At 44.3% G+C, this 21,190-nt stretch overlaps 1 protein-coding gene across 2 annotated transcripts in view; it reads left to right on the top strand.

The window, feature by feature from the left end:
- MTM1 (myotubularin 1) overlaps positions 1 to 21,190 on the top strand; it is a 90,819-nt gene that overhangs the window by 58,687 nt on the left and 10,942 nt on the right. For both annotated transcript variants that reach the window (XM_082716697.1, XM_082716698.1), the window contains 7 exons: positions 4,041 to 4,124; positions 6,129 to 6,278; positions 10,164 to 10,352; positions 13,434 to 13,619; positions 18,287 to 18,493; positions 19,592 to 19,684; positions 20,197 to 20,310. In XM_082716697.1, the coding sequence (XP_082572823.1) occupies positions 4,041 to 4,124; positions 6,129 to 6,278; positions 10,164 to 10,352; positions 13,434 to 13,619; positions 18,287 to 18,493; positions 19,592 to 19,684; positions 20,197 to 20,310 (1,023 nt within the window). The remainder of the gene's footprint in view (positions 1 to 4,040; positions 4,125 to 6,128; positions 6,279 to 10,163; positions 10,353 to 13,433; positions 13,620 to 18,286; positions 18,494 to 19,591; positions 19,685 to 20,196; positions 20,311 to 21,190) is intronic.

Below are 21,190 nucleotides of genomic sequence, written 5' to 3'. Positions count from 1 at the left end.
CACGCCCGGCTCCCTGCTCCATCCTCAGAAAGGAAAGTTTTCTTCATGGCACTTCTGGTTCCCTAAGAGAGGCTCTCAGGCGATCCAGGGATAGAGTTAGGAATCCCTGGAAATGGCAGCCCTCTGCTAAAGTCCGAAAAGACTCAAAGCCTTAAAGAAGAGAAAATAAATGACAGCTAAAAATCTCAAGGCATGTAACCCATTAACCTTAGGTTTTAACAGTGTTCGGACAGGAGCTTAAGACTTGTCACAAGTCACCACTTGTGGGGAATTTTGTACTTTGTAATAATGAGGTACAGGTGAAGGGTTTTGTTGCTTTGCTTTAATACTTAGTAAGTAGTTTTGGTAATAATCCACATTTATGTTATCCTGTTGAGAGCTTGTTTTAAAACTCTTGCTTCATTCTCTTACCTGAATCTTTAAGAGGAAAAAAAAAATAGGTAAAAATGAAAATAACCTGGGAAATAAGTCTAGGTACATCCAACTTTAGAAAACATCCGCATTGGTTCTTTTGGAAAGCTTGCCTCAGGGGAGCCAGATACCAACAACTTCATGTTTGAATTGTGTTTTTCTTTAAAAACTAACAAGTAATAGTTTTTTAAAAATATTTTTTCCTCGGGGCACCTGGGTGGTGCAATCAGTTAAGTATCCAACTCTTGGTTTCAGCTTAGGTCATGAATTCAGGGTTGTGAGATTGAGCCCTGTGCTGGGCTCTGTGCTAAGTGCAGAGTCTGGCTAAGACTCTCTCTTCCTCTCCCCTGCCCTGCTTGTTCTCTCCCTCTCCCTTTCTCTCAAATAGACAAAATATTAAAATGTATATATATATTTTTTTCTTGTAATTGTAAGCTAATTTATTTGGATGGTTAACATCTTGGTTTAGACACCTGGTCTTTTCGACCTTAAGCTCCAATTCAGTATTTGATATGCTCCTGTGTATTTCATGACCAGGACTATCTGGCTGTTGGTTGATTCATAAATTTTCCTGAAATATCTGAGCTCCAGGTCCGGCTCTTAGCTCTTAACCTGGGAGCTGTTTCCATCACAGGGTTCTCAGAGGCATGTTTCAGAGGTAGAGGATGCCAGTTCATTGACTCATCCTGTATATCTGGATGTCATTTAGAATGTGCAGTGTTATTCCAGAACGATTTCTTGAGAAAGGCCGCCTGAGATGTTGCTACCACAAGGACACTGGACCCACTCTCCTATTAATGACAATTTTTTATATTACTTGTATTCAGAGTTGCCTAAAAGCAAACCTATTAAAGAAATTATAGGGGCGCCTGGGTGGCTCAGTGGGTTAAGCCTCTGCCTTCGGCTCAGGTCATGATCCCAGGGTCCTGGGATCGAGCCCCGCATCGGGCTCTCTGCTCAGCAGGGAGCCTGCTTCCCCGTCTCTCTCTGCCTGCCTCTCTCCCTGCTTGTGATCTCTGTCTGTCAAATAAATAAATAAAATCGTAAAAAAAAAGAAATTATAGAGATAATTTTGGTTTGGGCTACATAACTTTCATCTTCTGATAATGATTTTATGAACTTATATACCTCAGTAATTTTAATATAAGATACAAGAGAATATGTGAAGCAAGAAAGGAGTTGCTTTATTATTTGTAGCTGAGAAACAGTTACATTGAAAATGCTGCTGGCAAGCCAAAGGGTCCTGATGGCATTAACACACATGACGATTTTTCTGGAGAGAAAGCTTTATCTGGCCTTCAAGTTAGTCATTTTATTCTGTTTTTAAAAGGCCGCCATATTCACTTGAGCTGCATGGGAAAGTGGCAAATAACTAAAAACAAACAAACAAAATAAACAAACAAAAAAAAAAGTGGAAGTCAGGAACTCATTTCAAGAAAGCAGCATATGGGTCTTGTAAAGGGGGTAGGAGCCCTGTGTCTCAGACCACCGCCGTCTACACGTATGTGAGCAGCGCAGTGGCGGGCGGAGCTGATCATACGCTCTCCAGTGCCAGAGGTCGCCAGCAGAGCACGTTGATGCGTGCTACGGATTGTTTCCATCAAAAGTCCCTCCGCCTTTGCGTTAAACTTCAAGTAACAGGAATCATTCATATCCCGCAGTGGTAGGAATAATTAAGGACTGCCGGGGGTTCCGTGTCCGTGTGAAGCCTCGGCGGATTGCTTAGCTAGCTCAGTATCATGTGGTTGGTGTCCTGCCCGCCGTAGACTACACAGCGGTTGGGCCTACCACTGCCTGCCCTGAGACCTGCTGGGGGGGCCCCCGTGCTTCAGAGAGTTCAAGAAGACAGTCCGGAGAGCAGTCTCCTAGTCAGTTTTTACCTTAAACCTCTGGCTTTTTGAATACGTAAAGCTGTTGCTGCCGAGCAAGGCTTTTCCAGAAATGCCGTGTAGTGTAGGGGAGGTGAGGCTGGCGTGCACAGTTGCAGGACGACAGCAGAGGAGAGTGGGTGGCGGGGAAGATAACCGAGAGGAAAAAGTGCCCAAACCCGGTGCTTCGCGAGAACGTGGTTGTACAGGGGCTGTATAGACTGGGCATTTTCTCTGGGCCAACGAGTATGTATGCTGCCTACTGTGGACCAGATACCATTCCGGTTACGGAGGATACAGGATGTGACCCAAGCAGGTGTCTCTCTTTATGGAGCCCATGGTCTAGGGCAGGGAACAGTGGGAGTCCAACAGTAAACAAACAAGGAAACATGCAGTGTGTCAGACGGTCGTAGGTAATAGGGGAATAAGATGGGAAGGAGAAGAGGGGTGCTGTTCTGGGAGGGGTAGCATGGAGTTTCTCTGTAGGGTGTCAGAATAAGTCTCACTGACTAAGGTTACATTTGGGCAGAGATGTGAAAGAAATAGAAGGGAAAGCCATGGGGGAAAAGGATTCCAGGCAGCGGGACGGCAGGTGCAAAGGCCCTGACGTTGGCATGTGCTGGGTGCTTTGGGGGAACAGCGAAACTGGAGGTCGGCGGGGCTGGAGCGGAGGGGGCGATGGGAGAGCAGAGGCCTGGTAGGGACTGTGGCCAGATGGCGGACAGCGGTGTGTAGGCCACTGGGCGGACTTCTGCCTTGACTCCAAGTGAGATGGAAAGCACAGGAAGATTGGGGCAGAGGAATGACTCGGGCTGACTTAGGTTGTGACACTTTAGAGGTTAAGAGGCAAAGTAGGGGACCAGTTAGGAAGTTATAGTGATGCAAGCAGAGATGGTTGAGGCTTAGAGCAGGGCGGTGGCAGTGAGCTGATGAGGATGGCACCGAGGTATTGGGCTCAACTAGAAGGATGGGGTTGCCATCGACTGAAGTGGGGAGGCTGTGAGAGGAGCAGGATGGGAGGCGTTCAAGGGTTTGGCTTTGGACGTGTTAACTTCTGAGTCTTCCAGATGCCTCTGGGGGCAGGCTGGAGTTGTGGAGCGGTCCCTTGGACAGCCAGGTGTGCAGATCCAAGTCGGGGCTGGAGAGCCAGAAATACTTAGGAGTCACTGGAATACAGATGGCATTTGAAGCTGTAAAATTCGTCAATATCGCCTCCAGAGTGAGCACAGGGACACAGAGAGGGCCACGTCCTATCATTGCATGGAGGTCAGGGCATCGATTCAGAACTCACTGAGAACAGTTAATTAAGAATTTTCCTAATGTCCTTTCCCTTTTAAAATAGATAAACATGGTATTGTTCCCTTGTGAGACAGTCATCTGTTTAGTGATTATTCCTGAATTTCTTTTTTTTTTTTTTTTTTTAAGTGGCTTTTACCTGATCAATTGCTAATGCTGTTCAAAATAGATAGGTATGTTTTGGTCTAGAAATCTGATGTTCGTGGAACATCATTTTTTAAAAAGAACAAATGAAAAGAGATGTTTGTAGCCATAGAAAATTGAGGTCTCAGAAGTAATGCTTACTCAAGCTAGAAGGTAGCATTAAATCTGGTCTGCATTTCCCACTCTTACTCCTTTTTTTGAAAGTCTCGCTTTGGGTTGTGATTTCATGGTAGGCAAACCCAGAGGACATGGAATTAGGAGACTATCAATTCCGTCACGTGGAACTTGAAATTCTGTTTTTTTTCCTTTTGCCTTTTCTAGCCCATATTTGCATTTCTAAATGAAGAAAAGTTTAACGTGGATGGGTGGATGGTTTATAACCCAGTCGAAGAATACAGAAGGCAGGTAAGTCATGTAGCAAATCGCAGACATATGAAATGAATCAAATATTTGGAATTTAGAGGAGTCAAACTTCTATACCTTACTCTTTAGGAATTCGTGTCACTATATATTTACGTACCTGGGAGCTTGACTATCACTGACAGCTAGATTCAAATTATATTTATTCTGATTTGCAGATTGAAATGAATTAGAATGGTTTCCCTGTAATGATGTCTTTTCCAAGAAAGCTTTGATGGATGGATATTCAAATTGCTTTTGCTGCTCTCTTCTGTAAACCTCACCCACGTGCATGGTTGTTGTGCTGTAAGAAACACGGTGGTACAGTGCGGCTATTCAGGGACAAAAGTCTCTTGTGGCACTTTTGTGAAGAAGAGCCTGTGTGTTTTATGTCCAAAAGCCACAGTTTGACCTCTGATTTAACCAAATCTGTAGGCTAGCTTGGAGTTATGTGATGAAGTTTTTCATAGTTCTCATCCTACACAGCTCTTAAAATAATTGGGAACTTTTGTCGGGTGAGCTTTGAGAATCAGATCAAGCCTGATTGCCTTATGTGAAAAGGCAGTGAAGGTAAAGTAAAATCTTAGAACCCTAGACTTGAGAAGAACCTTCTGGCCACCACCTCCACTACCAAGGACCTGTGTTGATTTTCTCTTCTCTCTCTCTCTCTCTCTTTTTTTTTTTTTTAGTCTTGACCAGTGGTGTGCATATTTGTAAGCAGATTCGATGCTCAGGAATGTGGGTGCAGGAGTTTAAATCCCATGTATGAGGTAGTATGTCCTATGCTTCCGGAAGTCAGCTTTAGAGCGTTGAGTTTCCGAAGGCTATCTATACCTCTCGTTTTTTTAATGACCTCTGTTCTGGGTCAGTTATTGAGGCAGAAGAAAGACCATTAAAACATTTTGCATGTTTTGGAGACCTCTGTAGCATCATGTATTTAAATATCTGTATCTTAGTTTTGGAGTGTTACTGACATATTAAGACTTATTTTTTAGATCAGTGTTCCTAGCTTGATACAAGACAGTTCCTGTTTAAGATTGCATGCATGTATGAACTGTTGAAAGGTATCTTGTTTTAGACTGCCATTATATTTCATCTTTTCTTCCTATAACTTTCTCATGGGACTTATAACTCTCTAATTGGACTCAGCATCAGACTCACCTGTTTGGTCCGTGGTCTATAGGACCAGACCTAAGGAAAAGGTACAATGTCTGTCCCCAAAGCAAGCACCCACATAGCTCACCTTTGTTTGTGTATTTGTGTATTTGTGAGTATGGGGAGAGAATATTCCACCACCTCTGGATCTTGTCCATACTAGATACGGTTTTGTGGGTGAATGACAGGATGGGAGGTGTACGCCTTGTCTCCCTGTCGCATTAGCAGTGTGCTTAGAATGCAGATGACTGTATTTCTCACACAGCCCTATAGGGCAATCACCAATCCCAAACCACTTGATTGAAAAAACTTTTAGGAGGTGGCGAAATGAGCCTCCCCAGAGGGGTTTTCCTCTATTTCCCCTCTGTGACTTTCTTCATAAACTTAGCTTCTTTCTAATTTGGAGCAGACTGAAGCATTCACTCCGTTTTGAGCAGGGAGAGGGAGTTGCCCAATCTCTTTTCTATCCTCAGTTAGACTCAGGTTGAAATTACATGATGCACTTTTCTTTGGGGTGGGGGTGGGGTATACAGGTGGGGGATGAACTTGGGTTTATCTTTATTGTCCAAGTAGTAAGAGATAGCTTGACATGAAATAAAGGAAGATCTCAAATTCAAGAGAATCTGTATTCATCAATGATATTCTAGAATTATGGGAACCACCAGTGTTTTGTCTTGTGTTCTTATGTTGTCTGGATTATGGATTTGGCTCCCTTTAGTATAAATCGATAGACGGTCACTACCCTGTGGTCAAAGAAGCATGTGCAGATTCTGCTAGAAAGAAGAAAGGAGACCCAAGGCCAAATCCAGGTACAAAGTCATGGAGTACTGACTTAGACTTCCTTTTTTCCTACAGGGCTTGCCCAATCACCACTGGAGAATAAGTTTTATCAATAAGTGCTATGAACTCTGTGACACTTACCCTGCTCTCTTGGTGGTTCCATATCGTGCCTCAGATGACGATCTCAGGAGAGTTGCAACTTTTAGATCCAGAAATCGGATTCCAGTGAGTACTACAGTTAATGTTTTCCTCAGAGATTGCCTTTTAGCCCATAAAAATAGTCAGGTCAGAGAAACACTCTTGGAATTGCAGGCCACAGTGTGCCTTCTGAGTGCAAAGTGCTACGCCTGTTGGGAAAAGAACTAAGACAGCACCCATCTTCCAGAGCTCACAATCAAGGTCAGAGAATGAGTGCAAACTAATTCTTATTTGGGAGAGGGTCTAAGTAAAGCATAAGTCAACCAAGTGCTAGCTGGAAGGAAAGAGGGAAAGAGGAGGGTTTCTGGTTTTCACCTTTGTAATACTGTACATGACGTGTGATGGGCTTTCCATGAGCGTCGGCTCAATCATACTGGAAATGACATAGAGCACATGGCAGCTTTAGTAGGTCTAGCTTGTCCTCATCACATTTGCAAGCTCTCTGAATGCAGTTAGCAAACTGGAGCCAAGTGCAGATTATTCCAGACAGTATACTTACGGTATCATTGGACCTAGTTCACAAAGTTCTCTTTGGCTCTTAAATATTTATGTATGAGTCATACTGTCTACTTTGTGTGCATAAATTTTATTGACTAAAAATTTAGAGAATTTTTTCCCCTCTTAATTTTTAGGACATGTCATAATAAGTACATTGTTTTGTTTTGGTTTTCTAAATAACAGATTTTGGAAAAACAAGGATTGAAGAAATGAAGATTTAATGTCACCTTGCCTTTAACTCCAAGTCTAGACATTTTTTGTCCTTAAAAGGACATTCATGTGAAACTTTTGTAGAATGTCAACATAATAGGAATCACAACTTTTAAAATGCACTCGCTCCTCTGATTATGAGTGTCTGTTCATATGTTAATGATCTCTTGGTGGTTCCATACTTGAACATATGTTCTTTAGCTCGTTTTGCTAGAGTACTGTGCCAACGAGGCTAGAGTTACAAGTTTACTTACTCCTCTTCTGCTCTGTTGTGACATACTTTTCTGTGCCCACTGTCTCATCCACAGGAGAACTAAGCTAGGGTAGTATGGATGGATTTTGTTTTGCCTTCATTCAGTTGAACATGTACCATGTCAAGTGTGTGTGTGTGCACGCATGTGTGTGTGTGTTTGTGTGTGTGTGTGTGAGAGAGAGAGAGAGAGAGAGAGCAAGAGAGAGAATTTCATGGGATTTAGGGCAGGAGAAGAGATGAAACAACTGGGCCCAGTCTGCTGTGCTCAGCTACCATCTGGACCTACTAGTCTCTGCTACCCTGAGTGAGCGAGAGTCTACTGTGGAGCCAGTAGAATGCTTAGCTTTTTACTTATTTAGCCATTTTATTGATCCTTATTACTTCATAACAGCCACCAATCTACCTGTATTTTTCCTAATAAAATGAAGGCTAAGCTCTCCATCGTGTCTGTATCTTTATAGATTACCATGCTTAAGAATATTTAATAATAGATGATATCCTCTTTCTGATACACCTTCTGACCACCTGACTTTCGACTGTACACCAGAAAATGTATTTGCTTTTAATGTGAAATCATTAATATTTGATATTCAGTTCTTTTTTAAAAGCCCATATAAAAACACAAAAAGAGTTGATGAGAAAGCACTCTTGTTATTGTGTGTATAAATAGGACAAGAACGATTATAAGATATTGTTGAATGACAAAATGATCTGCATGAATCAGTATTTCCATGAATGCATACATCTGCTCTCATATGCATTCCTGTGTTCTCAAAGAACTCAGTTACTCAGTTACTTTGTCTTAAAGTTACAGGAGTCCTTGACATAGAAGTAACATAATCATTTTAGACATTTTACAAAATGCCGATAAGCAAAAAGGAGTCTGCCACCTAGTGAGAACCACAGTTAACATTTTGCTCTATGTCCTTCCAAACTTCCTTCCATGGAAACATATTTTATTTGAAAAAAAAAAAAAGAAATTATTCTGTATGCCAGGGTGTAGGTGTGCCATAATGTATTCTATCCATTTTCTGTTGTGAGACATCTGGGTTCTCTTTAATCTTTTATTATTATCCACAGTGCTGCGATCAACACCTTTTTGGTGGCGCAATATGTGTGCACATCCTTAATTATCTTTGGCTTCTAGATCCTAACCTCAATCAGAACAGCCTAAGACAGTACCCTATACTTTGAAAGCAGTCACGGTAGTTGGTGTTGTGAAGTGACCATTCTTTATAGCTCTGAGCCAAACATCAAGCATCCTTTTTAAGAAGGTTGTGGAGATCCCAAAAGAAAAGAAAAGAAAAGAAAAGAAAAGAAAAGAAAAGAAAAGAAAAGAAAAAGGGAAAGGGAAAAGGAAAGAAAAGAAAAGAAAAGAAAAGAAAAGAAAAGAAAAGAAAAGAAAAGAAAAGAAAAGAAAAGAAAAGAAGCAAACCAGCTTACAAAAGTATTGTCTAGTAATGGCGTGGTGACTGCAGCCTTAAATTCCCAGGCCGGGAGAAGAGGGGCGGAGGGAGGGAAGCCACTGGTGGCGGCACACGGCAGTTTCTTGCCTAGGACCTGATTTAAATTTAAAAGTTGCTGCGGTGTTTATGAAATTAAAAAAAAAAGTGGTCTTGCACCACATCAGCGTCTTATACAGCTTAAACTTACACAGTGTTGTAGATCACTTATATCTCAGTAAACCTGAAAAATTAAAATACATTCATACTTGCCTAAAAGGATCTCCTGTCTCTTATCTGTCTCAAAGCAAGGGCCAATGGAGGCAAGCTGGGCCAGTGTCACCTCCACGTTGCCGGTTAGAAAATGGAGGTCCCGGGGAGCCAGTGCTTATCCCGAGGCTTCCCAGTTCTGAGCCTTTGGACTCTCAGGGGCCACAGTGGTGTTTTTACTGGTCTCTGGCATGGCACAAAGACTCCTTCACGCTGTGGTAATGATCTTTTCTCAGTAGCCTGTTTTCACTGGCATGCCTTCGTGGAGGGGGTGACTTCGGAGATGACAGTGTGTTTGGCCTTGTAGTAACTGAGTTCTTTGGTTCTTGTGTCTGCTTTTCACGGTTTTCTGTATCTGACTTCACAGGCCACCTGGCCTGTCCCTCGAACGTACGTTACATGTTTTCTTCCGCCCTCCCCCAGCAGGGCCACGGAGTCATGTTCACCCCCACATGTGATGAAGCAGGAGGGGGAAGCGGCAGAGGCTGTGAACTCTGTGCCCGGGTTACGGCGATGGCAGAGGTGTGCCTCGCCCTGAGTCCGCACTGTGGCTCCCTTTTTGTTTTTTTAACAGCTTTGAGATCTAATTCACTTACCAAACAATTCACCCACTTAAAGTGGACAGTTCTATAGCTCTTATTGTATTACTTGTTAGCTCCCTTCTACAGGTGTTGTTTCTCCTGCACCGCGAGCTTCGAAACCAGGTAGCCCCTGTGCTAGGCTTGTGTGCAAAGTACGGCTCCCTAAGCTTCATTGTGGGAACTCTGGCAGCCCTGTGGTCATCCTGAAAGCTTTTTTTTTTCTTTTCCTAGAATTGAGACTGTTGGGTAGATGACCTGTAGAAGTGAGTTGGTATTATATAAAGATATTATACCAGGGTGATTTACTTGTTTCTGTCAGAGAAATCCAGGGCAGGCTACAGAACTGAAGTAGTATCAGAAGCTTTTTATTCCCTTGAAGTGATAGAACTCTTTTTTAGGTAAGCATTTTATCTCTGTGAGATGTGCTAATTAAGAAAAGACTGGTTAATGAAATTGGTTATTCTAGTTGTCTCTGAACAGTCCTCATTAAACGTGTGTTGCTAGGCACACACCGTGCAATCACAGGTAAACAAGTTTCTGTTTTGGCCAAATCGGACTCACAGCATCATGATGGTTAGTGCTTTATTTTTTTTATATTTCTAATAGTTTTGTGATTTGCTGTTTTCTTGATAGCTTAAAATTTCTGAACCCACCATAGGTGCTGTCATGGATTCATCCAGAAAACAAGACCGTCATCGTGCGTTGCAGTCAGCCCCTCGTTGGTATGAGTGGTAAACGGAATAAAGATGATGAGAAGTATCTCGATGTTATCAGGGAGACTAACAGACAAATTTCTAAACTCACAATCTATGATGCAAGACCCAATGTAAATGCAGTGGCCAACAAGGTGAGTATATTCAGTGACACGCTAGATGCGTCACTTTTCTGGCATTTTCAATTATTCATAGCACAAGACAAGAACCTGAAAGCTAAACAAGTCATCACGCAGCTTGGAGAGATGCAGCAGCTTCCTAAATGGAAGGGTGTGTGAGCGGCTCTGCTCACTGTTACTTACACGTGGATCGTGCATCTTACCCACTCACGCCTGCCGAGTTCCCTCCGCTCCCTGTGGTCCCTTGGCCCAGCTCTGCGTTAATTGCAGTTGATTTTTGTTTCAGTAGTGGAAATGATTTTGAAATTGTAGGTAAAGCAATCAAAGTAAATTGGGAAGTAGAATTAAAACATTTAGGAAATTGAGTCTAAAGATGAATATCTTGCATTCTTTGTAATGTTAGATGTTTCTGACCCATCCCTTCTATATAATTCAGAGTTGAATATGTTTATAAAAAGCAGTATTTCTATGTACACATTTAGGCTGAAATAAATATGATGTAAAATTGTAATGAGGTATTTGGAAAGATTTTTTTTTTAAGATTTTATTTATTTATTTGACACAGAGAGACAGAGATCACAAGTAGGCAGGGAGGCAGGCAGAGAGAGAGAGAGAGAGAGAGAGAGGAAGGGAAGCAGGCTCCCCGCTGAGCAGAGAGCCCATGTGGGGCTCGATCCCAGGACCCTGAGACCATGACCTGAGCCAGAGGCAGAGGCTTAACCCACTGAGCCACCAGGCGCCCCTAGAAAGATTATTTTAAAATATGAAAATATATAAAGTGATTACCTTCATCTATTAACTTTAAAGCTTATTGTGATAGTAGAATCTCGCCCCCCACCCCGCCCAGCTTCACAGCAGCAGAATTCTTGAATGCCTCTTAAACACTCAGGAAATATGCCTGTGTTACTAGTGCTCTTAGGAATGAAGGGAAGGAAAAAATGAAGGGAAAAAACCCAGGCTTTAAAGATGTCTGTGGCGTTCTGGAAAAACCCAAGCTCTCGTTCCCTCCTCCCCCGCTGTGTCTCTCCCCTAGTCATCTATATCCATAGCAACAGGCCCTTGAACCTCTGTGTCGCCGTACTCGATAATCAGGGTTGTTCCTTTTTGTTGAAGAGAAGGAAACTGAAAAGACTTCAAAACTAGCCAGAGATGGAGAATTTGAACTTTGGAAACTCAATCTATGCTTGGCTAATTGATTTTTACCCTTCTGACTTCTGCTCTCTTTGGACCTGATTGTTCCTCCCTCGTGGATATTTAGAAATTTACACCCCCCCCCCCACGTAATAAGCAACATTACACCATTATAAAGTAAGCAAAACCCAGGCATAGACAAGCGCCTGCACCAGGCTGCTTCAGTTTTGCCGCAGCTGACCGTGATGAATCAAAGTAGAGCGGCAGTAACGTCCTTCGCTTCGGCAAGGAGCGATCAGTACATTTTGCCTTTCATCTGTCTGCATGTTATCTTCAGTTATTTACGAAAGAAACTCCAGCGTTGGGAATCTCTTGAAAATCGCTCTAACTCTTTAAAAACCATAAGGGTAGAGAAGCAGGTCATCCAAGCGAGGGTGACTTATCATTGCATCAGTGGCTCGCAGCTCTGGCAAAACTCAGACTCGCTCTCTGCTCCCAAGCCGGGCACCTGCCGTTTCCGGGAGTGACTGCTGGGCGGGTAGGAGCACCTCTGTGGGCCTCTGACCAGAGCCTCGAGGTGTTACGTGCCCTGACGCATGGGTAGGAGAGGGAAATAGGGCTCATCTGTCTAGGTATTCATTAGCTAATAACTTTTTAAAAAACAACAAGGTTGAAAAAAACACACAAGGTTGCCCTGTGTGTTTTCTACTTATATTGATGCTGTTTGTCATAAGCTTTAGACACGTATTTCTAAATAAAACCTATTTTCTTACCTAGAGACCAGGAAGACCAACACCTTTGGCTTGTACGGAGGACTTTAGGTTTGAAATTCAAGTGGTTGCCTTCCTTTCATTGCATAGGAAACTTGTGTGACTAACCCTGGGAAAATTAAAAAAAAAAAAAAAAAACACAAAACATGGGATGCATTGGCCCTTCTGTTCTGAGTTACAAGTTAGATATTCTTTGTATTGTTGTAAATAAAAACAAAAGAGGCAAGATGTAGCAACGGCACATTTGTCCAATGCCTCCCCCTTCCATTTCAGCTTGGAGAACTTTGCTTTCTTGGCAAGTCTCTGAATTATTTAACTTTTCCTTAAAGGGCCAGAGGCCACATGTTCCATGGCATTTTAAAACGTGAAGCAGAGTGTAGCCAGGTTCCTCCCATTCCGTTTCTTTTGCTTTATATGGAGAATGGGTATCTCCGCCGTGCTGGAAAGTGGTGCGGCGCTCTGTCCCTGGTGTCCGCGGGGTGGACAGATGGTCACGGTGCACTAGAAGAGGTGCGGGCCTTGAACTCAGACACGTGGCGTCCTACTGATTACCGTGTGACTTTGGGGATAGTTAAATAGCATCTATCATCTGTGACAAAATGGGGATAGTACTCTCTCTCTGGCGGCATGGCCATAAGCGGGGGGCGGGGGCTCACTGAATCGTGGCTGGGGTCCACTGTGGTGGAGTGTGACTCCTTTTAAACCTGTTCAGCCTGCCCAGTCTCCGAGGCTCCAAGAGGTTGAGTGCCTCCCCTCAGTCTCGGAGCAAGTGGGGCTGAGCTGAGGGCTGTTAGAGTGAGCGCCGTGCCTGCCCTCTCCCACTGCCTGAGAGTACCGCCACGGAACCCATCAAGGAAAGGGACCCTTGACAACCTCTCTTGCCTTTCCAGGCCCAAAAGAGCTAGTAATTATGGAACATTTGAAGTGATTTTTTTTTCCTTGCAAATACAGATCCCCAGCAAACTGCCAGCCTGCTGGGTGGTTTTTCTGTTGTTGTCCTCCCCCCCCCCCCCAAGCTCAGTGTGTGACTGATGTTGTTGAGGCTTGGTGTTGGATGGGAAGTCAGGTCCTGTCGATCGCCGCGTGCAAGCTGGAAGGTGGAGATTTGGAGGACCAATAACTTGAAATATTCATGTAAGTTCTCTGATGAACTAGAAAACCCAGCTGACTATTTGTATGTTTTGCTGTTTCTCAGGCAACAGGAGGAGGATATGAAAGTGACGACGCGTACCATAACACCGAACTCTTCTTCCTAGACATCCATAACATTCATGTCATGCGGGAATCTTTAAAAAAAGTCAAAGACATTGTCTATCCTAATGTGGAAGAATCTCACTGGCTGTCCAGTTTGGAGTCTACTCACTGGTTAGAACACATCAAGGCAAGTATCTTTTTTTTTTTGTATATTTTTTTTCAAGTATATTTTTTTTTGAAAAAAAGATGTCCGTACCTAAATAAGAAAGTCATTGTTCAGTGGAACAGGGATCTGTTTCAGTACCTTCCATTCTAAAATTGAGCGGTGAGAGCTGAAATAGTTGTCGTATAAGGTTCTTACATTTGATAGTTCCGTACCTCTTCAGAGTGTGCTTACCTTTAAGTTAAAGATTTCACAGCATCTCACTCCAGAACAGTTTCACAGTCTGTGGAGCGGTCACTTTCCATCTTGCCAATAGTAAGTTCTGTCTTCACGTGGATTTGTTTAGAGACAGCCAACTTATTATCCAACTGTTGCTGGGTACGACCCTCAGGGCCCTGGAGAGAGGGTTTTTTTCATTGAAACCAATTTCAAATTGACTTACTTTAAAGAATGAACTTAGCGTTTCGATTATACTCAGTGTTTCATCTTGATAAAATCAGCAACACCCCTCCAGTCTTTAAAAGTACTTGAAGCTATCTGAGGGAACTAACACCTTTAGAAGCTCCCTTTTTGTTGTGGAAACAAACAGAAAGCCTACTTTAAATAGGTGCATTATTAATATAAATTGTTTTCTAGTCAAATTTTACTTTCAGACTTGATAGGAATCGCATTTTCATTTGGCCTAACTCTCATTTTTTTCTTAATTTGTCATTCTCAAAGATAAATTGCAAAACCAATGAATTGTAACCGGTAAGGGAATGTGGGTCCTGGATGAGATCCTGGATTAGAGAAAGGACACTGGGTGAAAATTAAGGAGAGCTGGATAAAGTACAGACTCTATTAAAAATAAGTTAGTAAGTTTATTAATAATTTCATAACATGTTAATATTGGTTCACAGGTTGTGGCAAATGTACTTGAGTATATGCAAACTTTCTGCACTATCTTTGTAACTTTTCTATACATCTAAAACTATTCTAAAATAAAACATTTAATTTTAGAAATTATCGCACTCTTAAAGGCAGGCAAAGCAGCGCGCTAGACCCCATGAATGGAAAAAGGTACGAGACGTACTTTCTGCCTTCCAGGAGGTTCTTGCGGTTGAAGAGGTGACAGGCTCATGAACAGGAGAGCTACTGCTCCACCGTGTGGTGTGTTACATGCCACAAGCCTTCGTAGCAAAGGCAGTGGAAGGAAAGGGGCCTTTGGGATTTGAGGGGCTTGAAAGCAGAAGGGGCGAGGGGACTTATCTGAGGAGACTAGGAGTCCAGGCCATCTTTACAAGATGGGGAATGGAAGTTAGGACCTACAGAATATGGAGAAGGCTCTAAAAGGCCCCTGTCAATTTTTATAGGTTTGTCCAAAGAGAGGGAGATAGAAAGGAAATGAAAGAAACTGTCAGTGTTCTCTGAGGAGGCCACCTGTGATGGGGGTGCCAGACGGGCACCTTAATGCCCTCTGACTCAGGGCTGCTCAGGCCTCCGTCCCATCGTGCCAGAAGACGGGGGAGCAGAGATGTGGGTAGCCTTGAGCCGGACCTTACAGAATCAGTGGGGGGCACGTTTGGGCTGTGCTCCTGGAAGCTCCAGGAGGAGCATCGGTCCTTGCCTCTTCGAGTTCCGGGTGGCCGCTGACATTCCTTGGCTATGGCCAGGTCACTTCGTTCTCTGCTCCTGTGGTCCCACTGCCTTCTCTCTGTGAAATCTCCCTCAGCTCCTTCTTATCACATACGTGGGATGTAATTTAGTGCCCTCCCCCACGATCCAGGATAATCTCTCCGTCTCGAAGTCATTATCTTGATAACATCTACGAAGTCTCTGTTACCATGCCAGGCGGTATTCACAGATATCTGGGGGCCAGGACCGGGGCATCTTTGGCTGACCCACTATTCGGCCTCGCACACTGTTTTGCAGCCCCAGAGCTGCTGCTAGACACATGGCATGGCCACCACGAACCTGCATTCAGGTGAAGTGGGCTCACGACTGTGTGCGAAACAGGGCAAGCTTCACAGGCAAGACCACCCCCATTCTAGTCCGCCCCTGGAGCCCCAGCAGGGTAGAATGTGTCTGTGGTTTCTGGAGCATATGGTTTTTTTCTGTCCTTTTCAACACTCTTGCCCTGTAGCCCTTCCCATTTGGAAATGACCTGTCACTGTGTGTTTCTGAGAAGGCAGCTAGACGGCAGCCAGCATTCGCCGAACCTGTCCTCCTTGTCGTCACTTCGTGGGGATTCTTTCTTTCGGGCCAAGACAGGCTGTGCTGGGGCTACCATTCCTCCTCCCGCTTCAGAGAGAAAGGAACCACGGCTCTGTGACTGGCGCAGTGTGTGACGGGTCAAAGCGGCGGAAGGTTTCACACCCAGGCCTCGGGCCACTGAGCCAGCGCCACACGCTGCCTCCCCGTCAGCCGCTAGGCCGTCTGATTACACAACAGTTGCCAGTGATGGTTTTGAAAATCTAATTTCACTTCATGAGATAACTAGCAGCCTTCCTGTCGAGAAGCAGTGGTGGGAATTCATACTTTTGGGGAAAACATCTAATATTTTGAAAGATCACAGGCTGAGGCCGCCTCCCTTTCTCATGGTGAGGGGAGTGTCTGGGGTGAAGCTGCCTTTAGTCGCATCCAACAGCCCTTTCCTCAGCAGTGCCTCAGATTAAATTTGTAAACAGGATTTTGAGGAGATGCTTAAAACACTTGAAGAATTAAAGCCACTCTAGTCAGTTAAAAGCAGTGACTTCTGTATGAATAATGGAGGTCCCCTCACCTGTCCTTCTGGGCACTTATCTGCAGTTACTGTTTATATCAAAATAATGCAGATGCGGATCTTCAGAGGCTCGGTGGGTGCGATATGGGACTGGTGATGGCAGGGTCGTGAGTTCAAGCCCCACACTGCGCATAGAGCTGACTTAAATAAGTAAATCCAGTTAAAAAAATAACAAAAAGTATGTGTCTTTAAAGTTTTCTCTACCAGATCATTCGCTTCGTCCGACTTTGCCTTGAGTCCATGAAAACAACTGTAATACATGACTGTTGCAGAGCTGTTAGGGCTTGGGGAGCTCCAGAAATGGCATCATGAGCACATAAAAAGACGGAGCCCTCGTACACTGACGGTGGCAATGAGAGATGGTCCAACCACTTTGGAAAACGGCTTAGCAGTTTGCTAAAAAGTTCAATAAACATCCATTTACTGTGTCATCCAGCCATTTCCTTCGTCAGTGTTTACCCAAGTGAAATGATGACTTAAGTCCCTACAAATCTGTGCGTGCTAGAGTTCACAGCAACATCATTTGTAGTAACCAAATGCAAGAAACAACCAGGTGTTGATCAGCTAGGGAGTGAATAAATAAAATGTGATCTGTCCGTACAACAGCATATGCCTTGACCGTAAAAAGAAGGAAGTACTGATGCAGGCTATGACATGGATGGACCTTAAGAACTTGACGCCAAGTGACAGAAGCCAGACATAAAAGCCCACCTATTACGTGATTCCATTTAGATGACGGTTGTGGTAAATGCAGAACTGTAGAGATAGGAAGCAAATCAGTGGCTGCCAGGGTCTGAGGGCAGGAGCAGGGCTTGACCTCAGGTGGCACATGAGACTCTCTGGGGGTGATGGAAGCGCTCTACAGCTGGTTTGCGATGATGGCTACGCAGCTGTGTATACGTGTGTGCGGTCTTATCACACTGCACACTCGTGATGGGTGAACTCTGTGCTGCATACAGAATAAGTCCATAAATACCTAAGTCACCCAAAAATGACATCCTAGCAATAACTCCTGGTATACACAAATTTCGTAGTATTTCTCAGTCTCAAATGTTTACAAGAAGGCTGTCACTTTATCTTGATGGAAGTCTTCCACTTACAAGCCACAGAATAGTTCATATTTTGTCAATTTAAAGGATAAAAGGGGATTTCCATTGTATCAGGCCTTTAAGGTCTAAACTAGACCTGTTGGGCCGGTGATGTTTTTAAAAAAATGATCACTGCTATAGGTTGAATTGAAACCTCCCCCGTAAAAAATTCCGTGTATTGAAACCCTGACCGCACCCCCTTCCCGGTACCTCAGAGTGTGACCTTTTTAGAACTAGGTTCCTCGGAGGTGCGGTGAGTGCAGATGAGGTCATACTGAAGTAGGATGGGCCTCTGCTTCAGTAAGACTGGTGTCCTTATGCAGAGGGCAAATTTGGACACGGAGACACAGACACAGGGAGAACACCACGTGAAGACTAGAGTCTTGCTGCCACGAGCCAAGGAAGTCTACCAGAAGCGATGAGAAGGTCTGGAACAGGTCTTTCCCTAGAGCCTTCAGAGGGAGCCAGGCCCTGCCCACACTTTGGTGTAGGCCTTCCAGCCAGACAATACACTCCTGTGGTTTAAGCCCCAGGCTGTGGTCATTGGCAACGACAGCCCTCATACGCTAATGTACTCACAGGCATAAAAATGGGTTTGAAATGCCATTTAGACTTGTGCACTTTGAGTTTGTTGTTTTGTTATGACCTAGTCTCCGGAATGCCATTGCCCCAGAGCAAGAGCAGCGGGCCCCAGAGCCCCTGCTGTTCCATTTGCAGAAGTTTTTCTGTTCTAGACAGTAGTAATTTTTGAAAACATGACCTTTTCTGGAGTTAAAAACGATTATTTCAAGTTTTAGCCATCTCTTACAGCTGCCTACTAATCGCGTGTTCTTCTTCGCCAGCTTGTCCTGACGGGAGCCATTCAGGTAGCAGACAAAGTTTCCTCGGGGAAGAGCTCGGTGCTGGTGCACTGCAGCGACGGCTGGGACCGGACTGCGCAGCTGACGTCCCTGGCCATGCTGATGCTGGACAGCTTCTATCGGAGCATCGAGGGCTTTGAAATACTAGTACAGAAAGAATGGATAAGTTTCGGACATAAATTTGCATCTGTAAGTGAACAGTCAAGCCGACGTGTTCCGTGTCCATGTTTGAGATTGAGAGACTGGTGGTTAAGCCATATATTTGCTTTCGAAAAGAAAATCTGAGGAGTCAAATGAAAAGTATGTGCAATTCCTCGGGGGTCGTGAAAGTTGTTTCCGGAGACCGCTTTCTCCATCTGCCCTATTTACAGTTTGACTTGAAAATCAGAGCAGGAGCCTGCGTAGAAGGGTTGAAATTGAGACTGTGTGACCATTCTTTCTCAGCTACAATTATAGCCATTAGAGCCAAATACCTTTCACAGAGCCGCTAGACTCGTTCAAAGCTTTATTATTGTTACTATCATTATTATTCTCTGACGCACAATTTGAAAATTGCGAGAACTTGTTAAAATTCATATTTCCAGGTCTGAAAAAGCCTTAAAAAAAAAAAAGAAAAGAAGATTTATTTAGTTATCTGTTTGAGAGAGTGAGAACACACGCAAGCATGAGCAGGGGGAAGGGCGGAGGGGGAGAGAGGCCTCCAGCGGACTCCCCGCTGAGCGTAGAGCCTGGCGCAGGGCCTGATCTCATCACCCTGAGCTCACGCCCAGAGCCGAAGCTCAGAGTCAGACCCACTTAACTGACCAGGCTGCCCAGGTGCCCCTGAAGAAGCCTTTTTAACAAGCTCCCTCAGATGATCATCCACACTTCCGAAGGAATGTGAAGAACATTTTCAAGTAGAAAAAGTCATTGTTAATAAAAATAAATGGTGAGGCTTTTGTCTTGTTCTTAGGAGAGAAAGAACTTCACTTACTAATGACCACACCGTTTTGGACGTGGTCTTGAGGCTTCGGCCGTGAGGGTTGGCCCCTCAGCACTGCTAACTTAACGGCAGGCTGAGCTGATGGCATTGGGGTAGTATAGATGTTTATGTTTGACTTCCGGTATTCCTAAACCTTTGCACATTTCTATATTGCCAAGGAAAAACAGACACCATTTACTCTCTGAGAAACTTGGCATTTGGAAAGCAGATTGATGAGTTGTATTGTCACGCTTTGTGGGTTATATATGCTTTCTCGGTTTTGTACCCGTAACTGAAAACAAATCATCTCCATCCTTTCGTTTCAGAGAATAGGCCATGGTGATAAAAACCACGCCGACGCTGACCGGTCTCCTATTTTCCTCCAGTTTATTGACTGTGTATGGCAGATGTCAAAACAGGTAAGGGATGTGTACGGGATAAAATTACATTGGACTTCACGTTTAAGTGTTTTGATCTAATGTCTGGGATTTGCCTCACGGTACGCAGGGCAGAGAGAGATGAAATGAGTCTGGCCCTACGCGAGTCATTGCTGAAGTCGGGTGGTGGGTACGTGGGGTTTGCGCTTTTATTCTCGCAGCTATTTATGCCTGGGATTTTCTGTAATGTTTTAAAAATTCAGTATTTAACTGCGTCCTCTCTCCTAACGGAATCCCAACTCATCTTTTCCGTTGCCTTGGGACCAGCCTGTGCACTTAAGACCCCATCGGTGCTGAAACTACCCAGTGTGCCTTGTATGCTCTGGAGAACCCAGAATATCAGCTGCTTTTCCTCTGATCCCTTTCCTTGACCCTCCTTTGAACTCCTCGGTCCTGTGCCGCTCACTGCTCAGTGAGCTCTAGGGCGTATGCAAATGGCAGCCTCTGCTAGTCCCAAGTTTTCATGCTTTGTGAGCGTGTTTGTTTTTGTCTAGTTCCCTACAGCTTTTGAGTTCAATGAACGATTTTTGATTACAATTCTGGATCATCTGTATAGTTGCCGGTTTGGGACTTTCTTATACAACTGTGAATCTGCGAGAGAGAAACAGGTGAGTGGAAATGCTCATCCTTTTAGTTAACTGTGTCGTGTCTTCCATGAAATAGAAAAAAAAAATTATTTTTTGATAGCTTGGTTTGTGGGAAATGTAGAGGGTTTATTGAGTGTCTGGCATTTTCTGCGGGGGAGGGGGTTAGACTTTGACTTTGAGAGTAGGAATGACTTTGAAGGTATAGAAGGTCCCCCTCCCAAAACACCATAAAAACATCAGGAAAGGGCATTGTTTTAAAGGCACAAACCTACAGGAACAAAGAAGATGAGAAAGGAGACATAGGCACCAAATTTGGGGACTCTGACAGAGGGTTCTTCTCGAGAGAGCACGAGAGTGGGCTGGGGACCCGCGTGTTATCAGGGGGTGAGGTGAATGGCAGTGAGCCCCAGCTGGCAGTTCCCCAGAAGCTAAGCAGAGAGTTGTCCTGTGGCCCGGCAAGTCCACTCCCTGGCACATACCCAAGGGCAATGAAAACAGGAGTTGAAACGAAAGCACACAGATGTTCAAAGAACTAAAAGGTGGCAACAACCCCGGGTCCATCCGCTGATGACAGGATGAACAGAACGCAACCTAGCCACACGCTGGCCTAGCAAAAGGAAGGAAGTTGTGCCCCAGGCTACCGTGTAGACAAACCTTGAAAACACGCTCATGAGGGGGGAGCCAGATGCAAAAGCTCACAGATGGCATGATTCATTGCTAGGAAATGTCCAGAATAACAAGGCCATCGGGGCAGAAAGCAGATGAGTGTTTGGGGGGGGGCGCTGATGGCGGGGGAGAAAGCGGAATGTGTGCTCAGTGGGTTGGAGTATTCCATTCGGGGTGCTGAAGATCTCTCAGAACTGGAGAGGGGGGCTGTGACACAAATGAATTGTAGACTTCA

The sequence above is a fragment of the Mustela nivalis genome (assembly GCF_964662115.1).
Source record: "Mustela nivalis genome assembly, chromosome: X".
NCBI classification, from domain to species: Eukaryota; Metazoa; Chordata; class Mammalia; order Carnivora; family Mustelidae; genus Mustela; species Mustela nivalis.
This window is presented reverse-complemented; position numbering and strand designations above follow the sequence as displayed.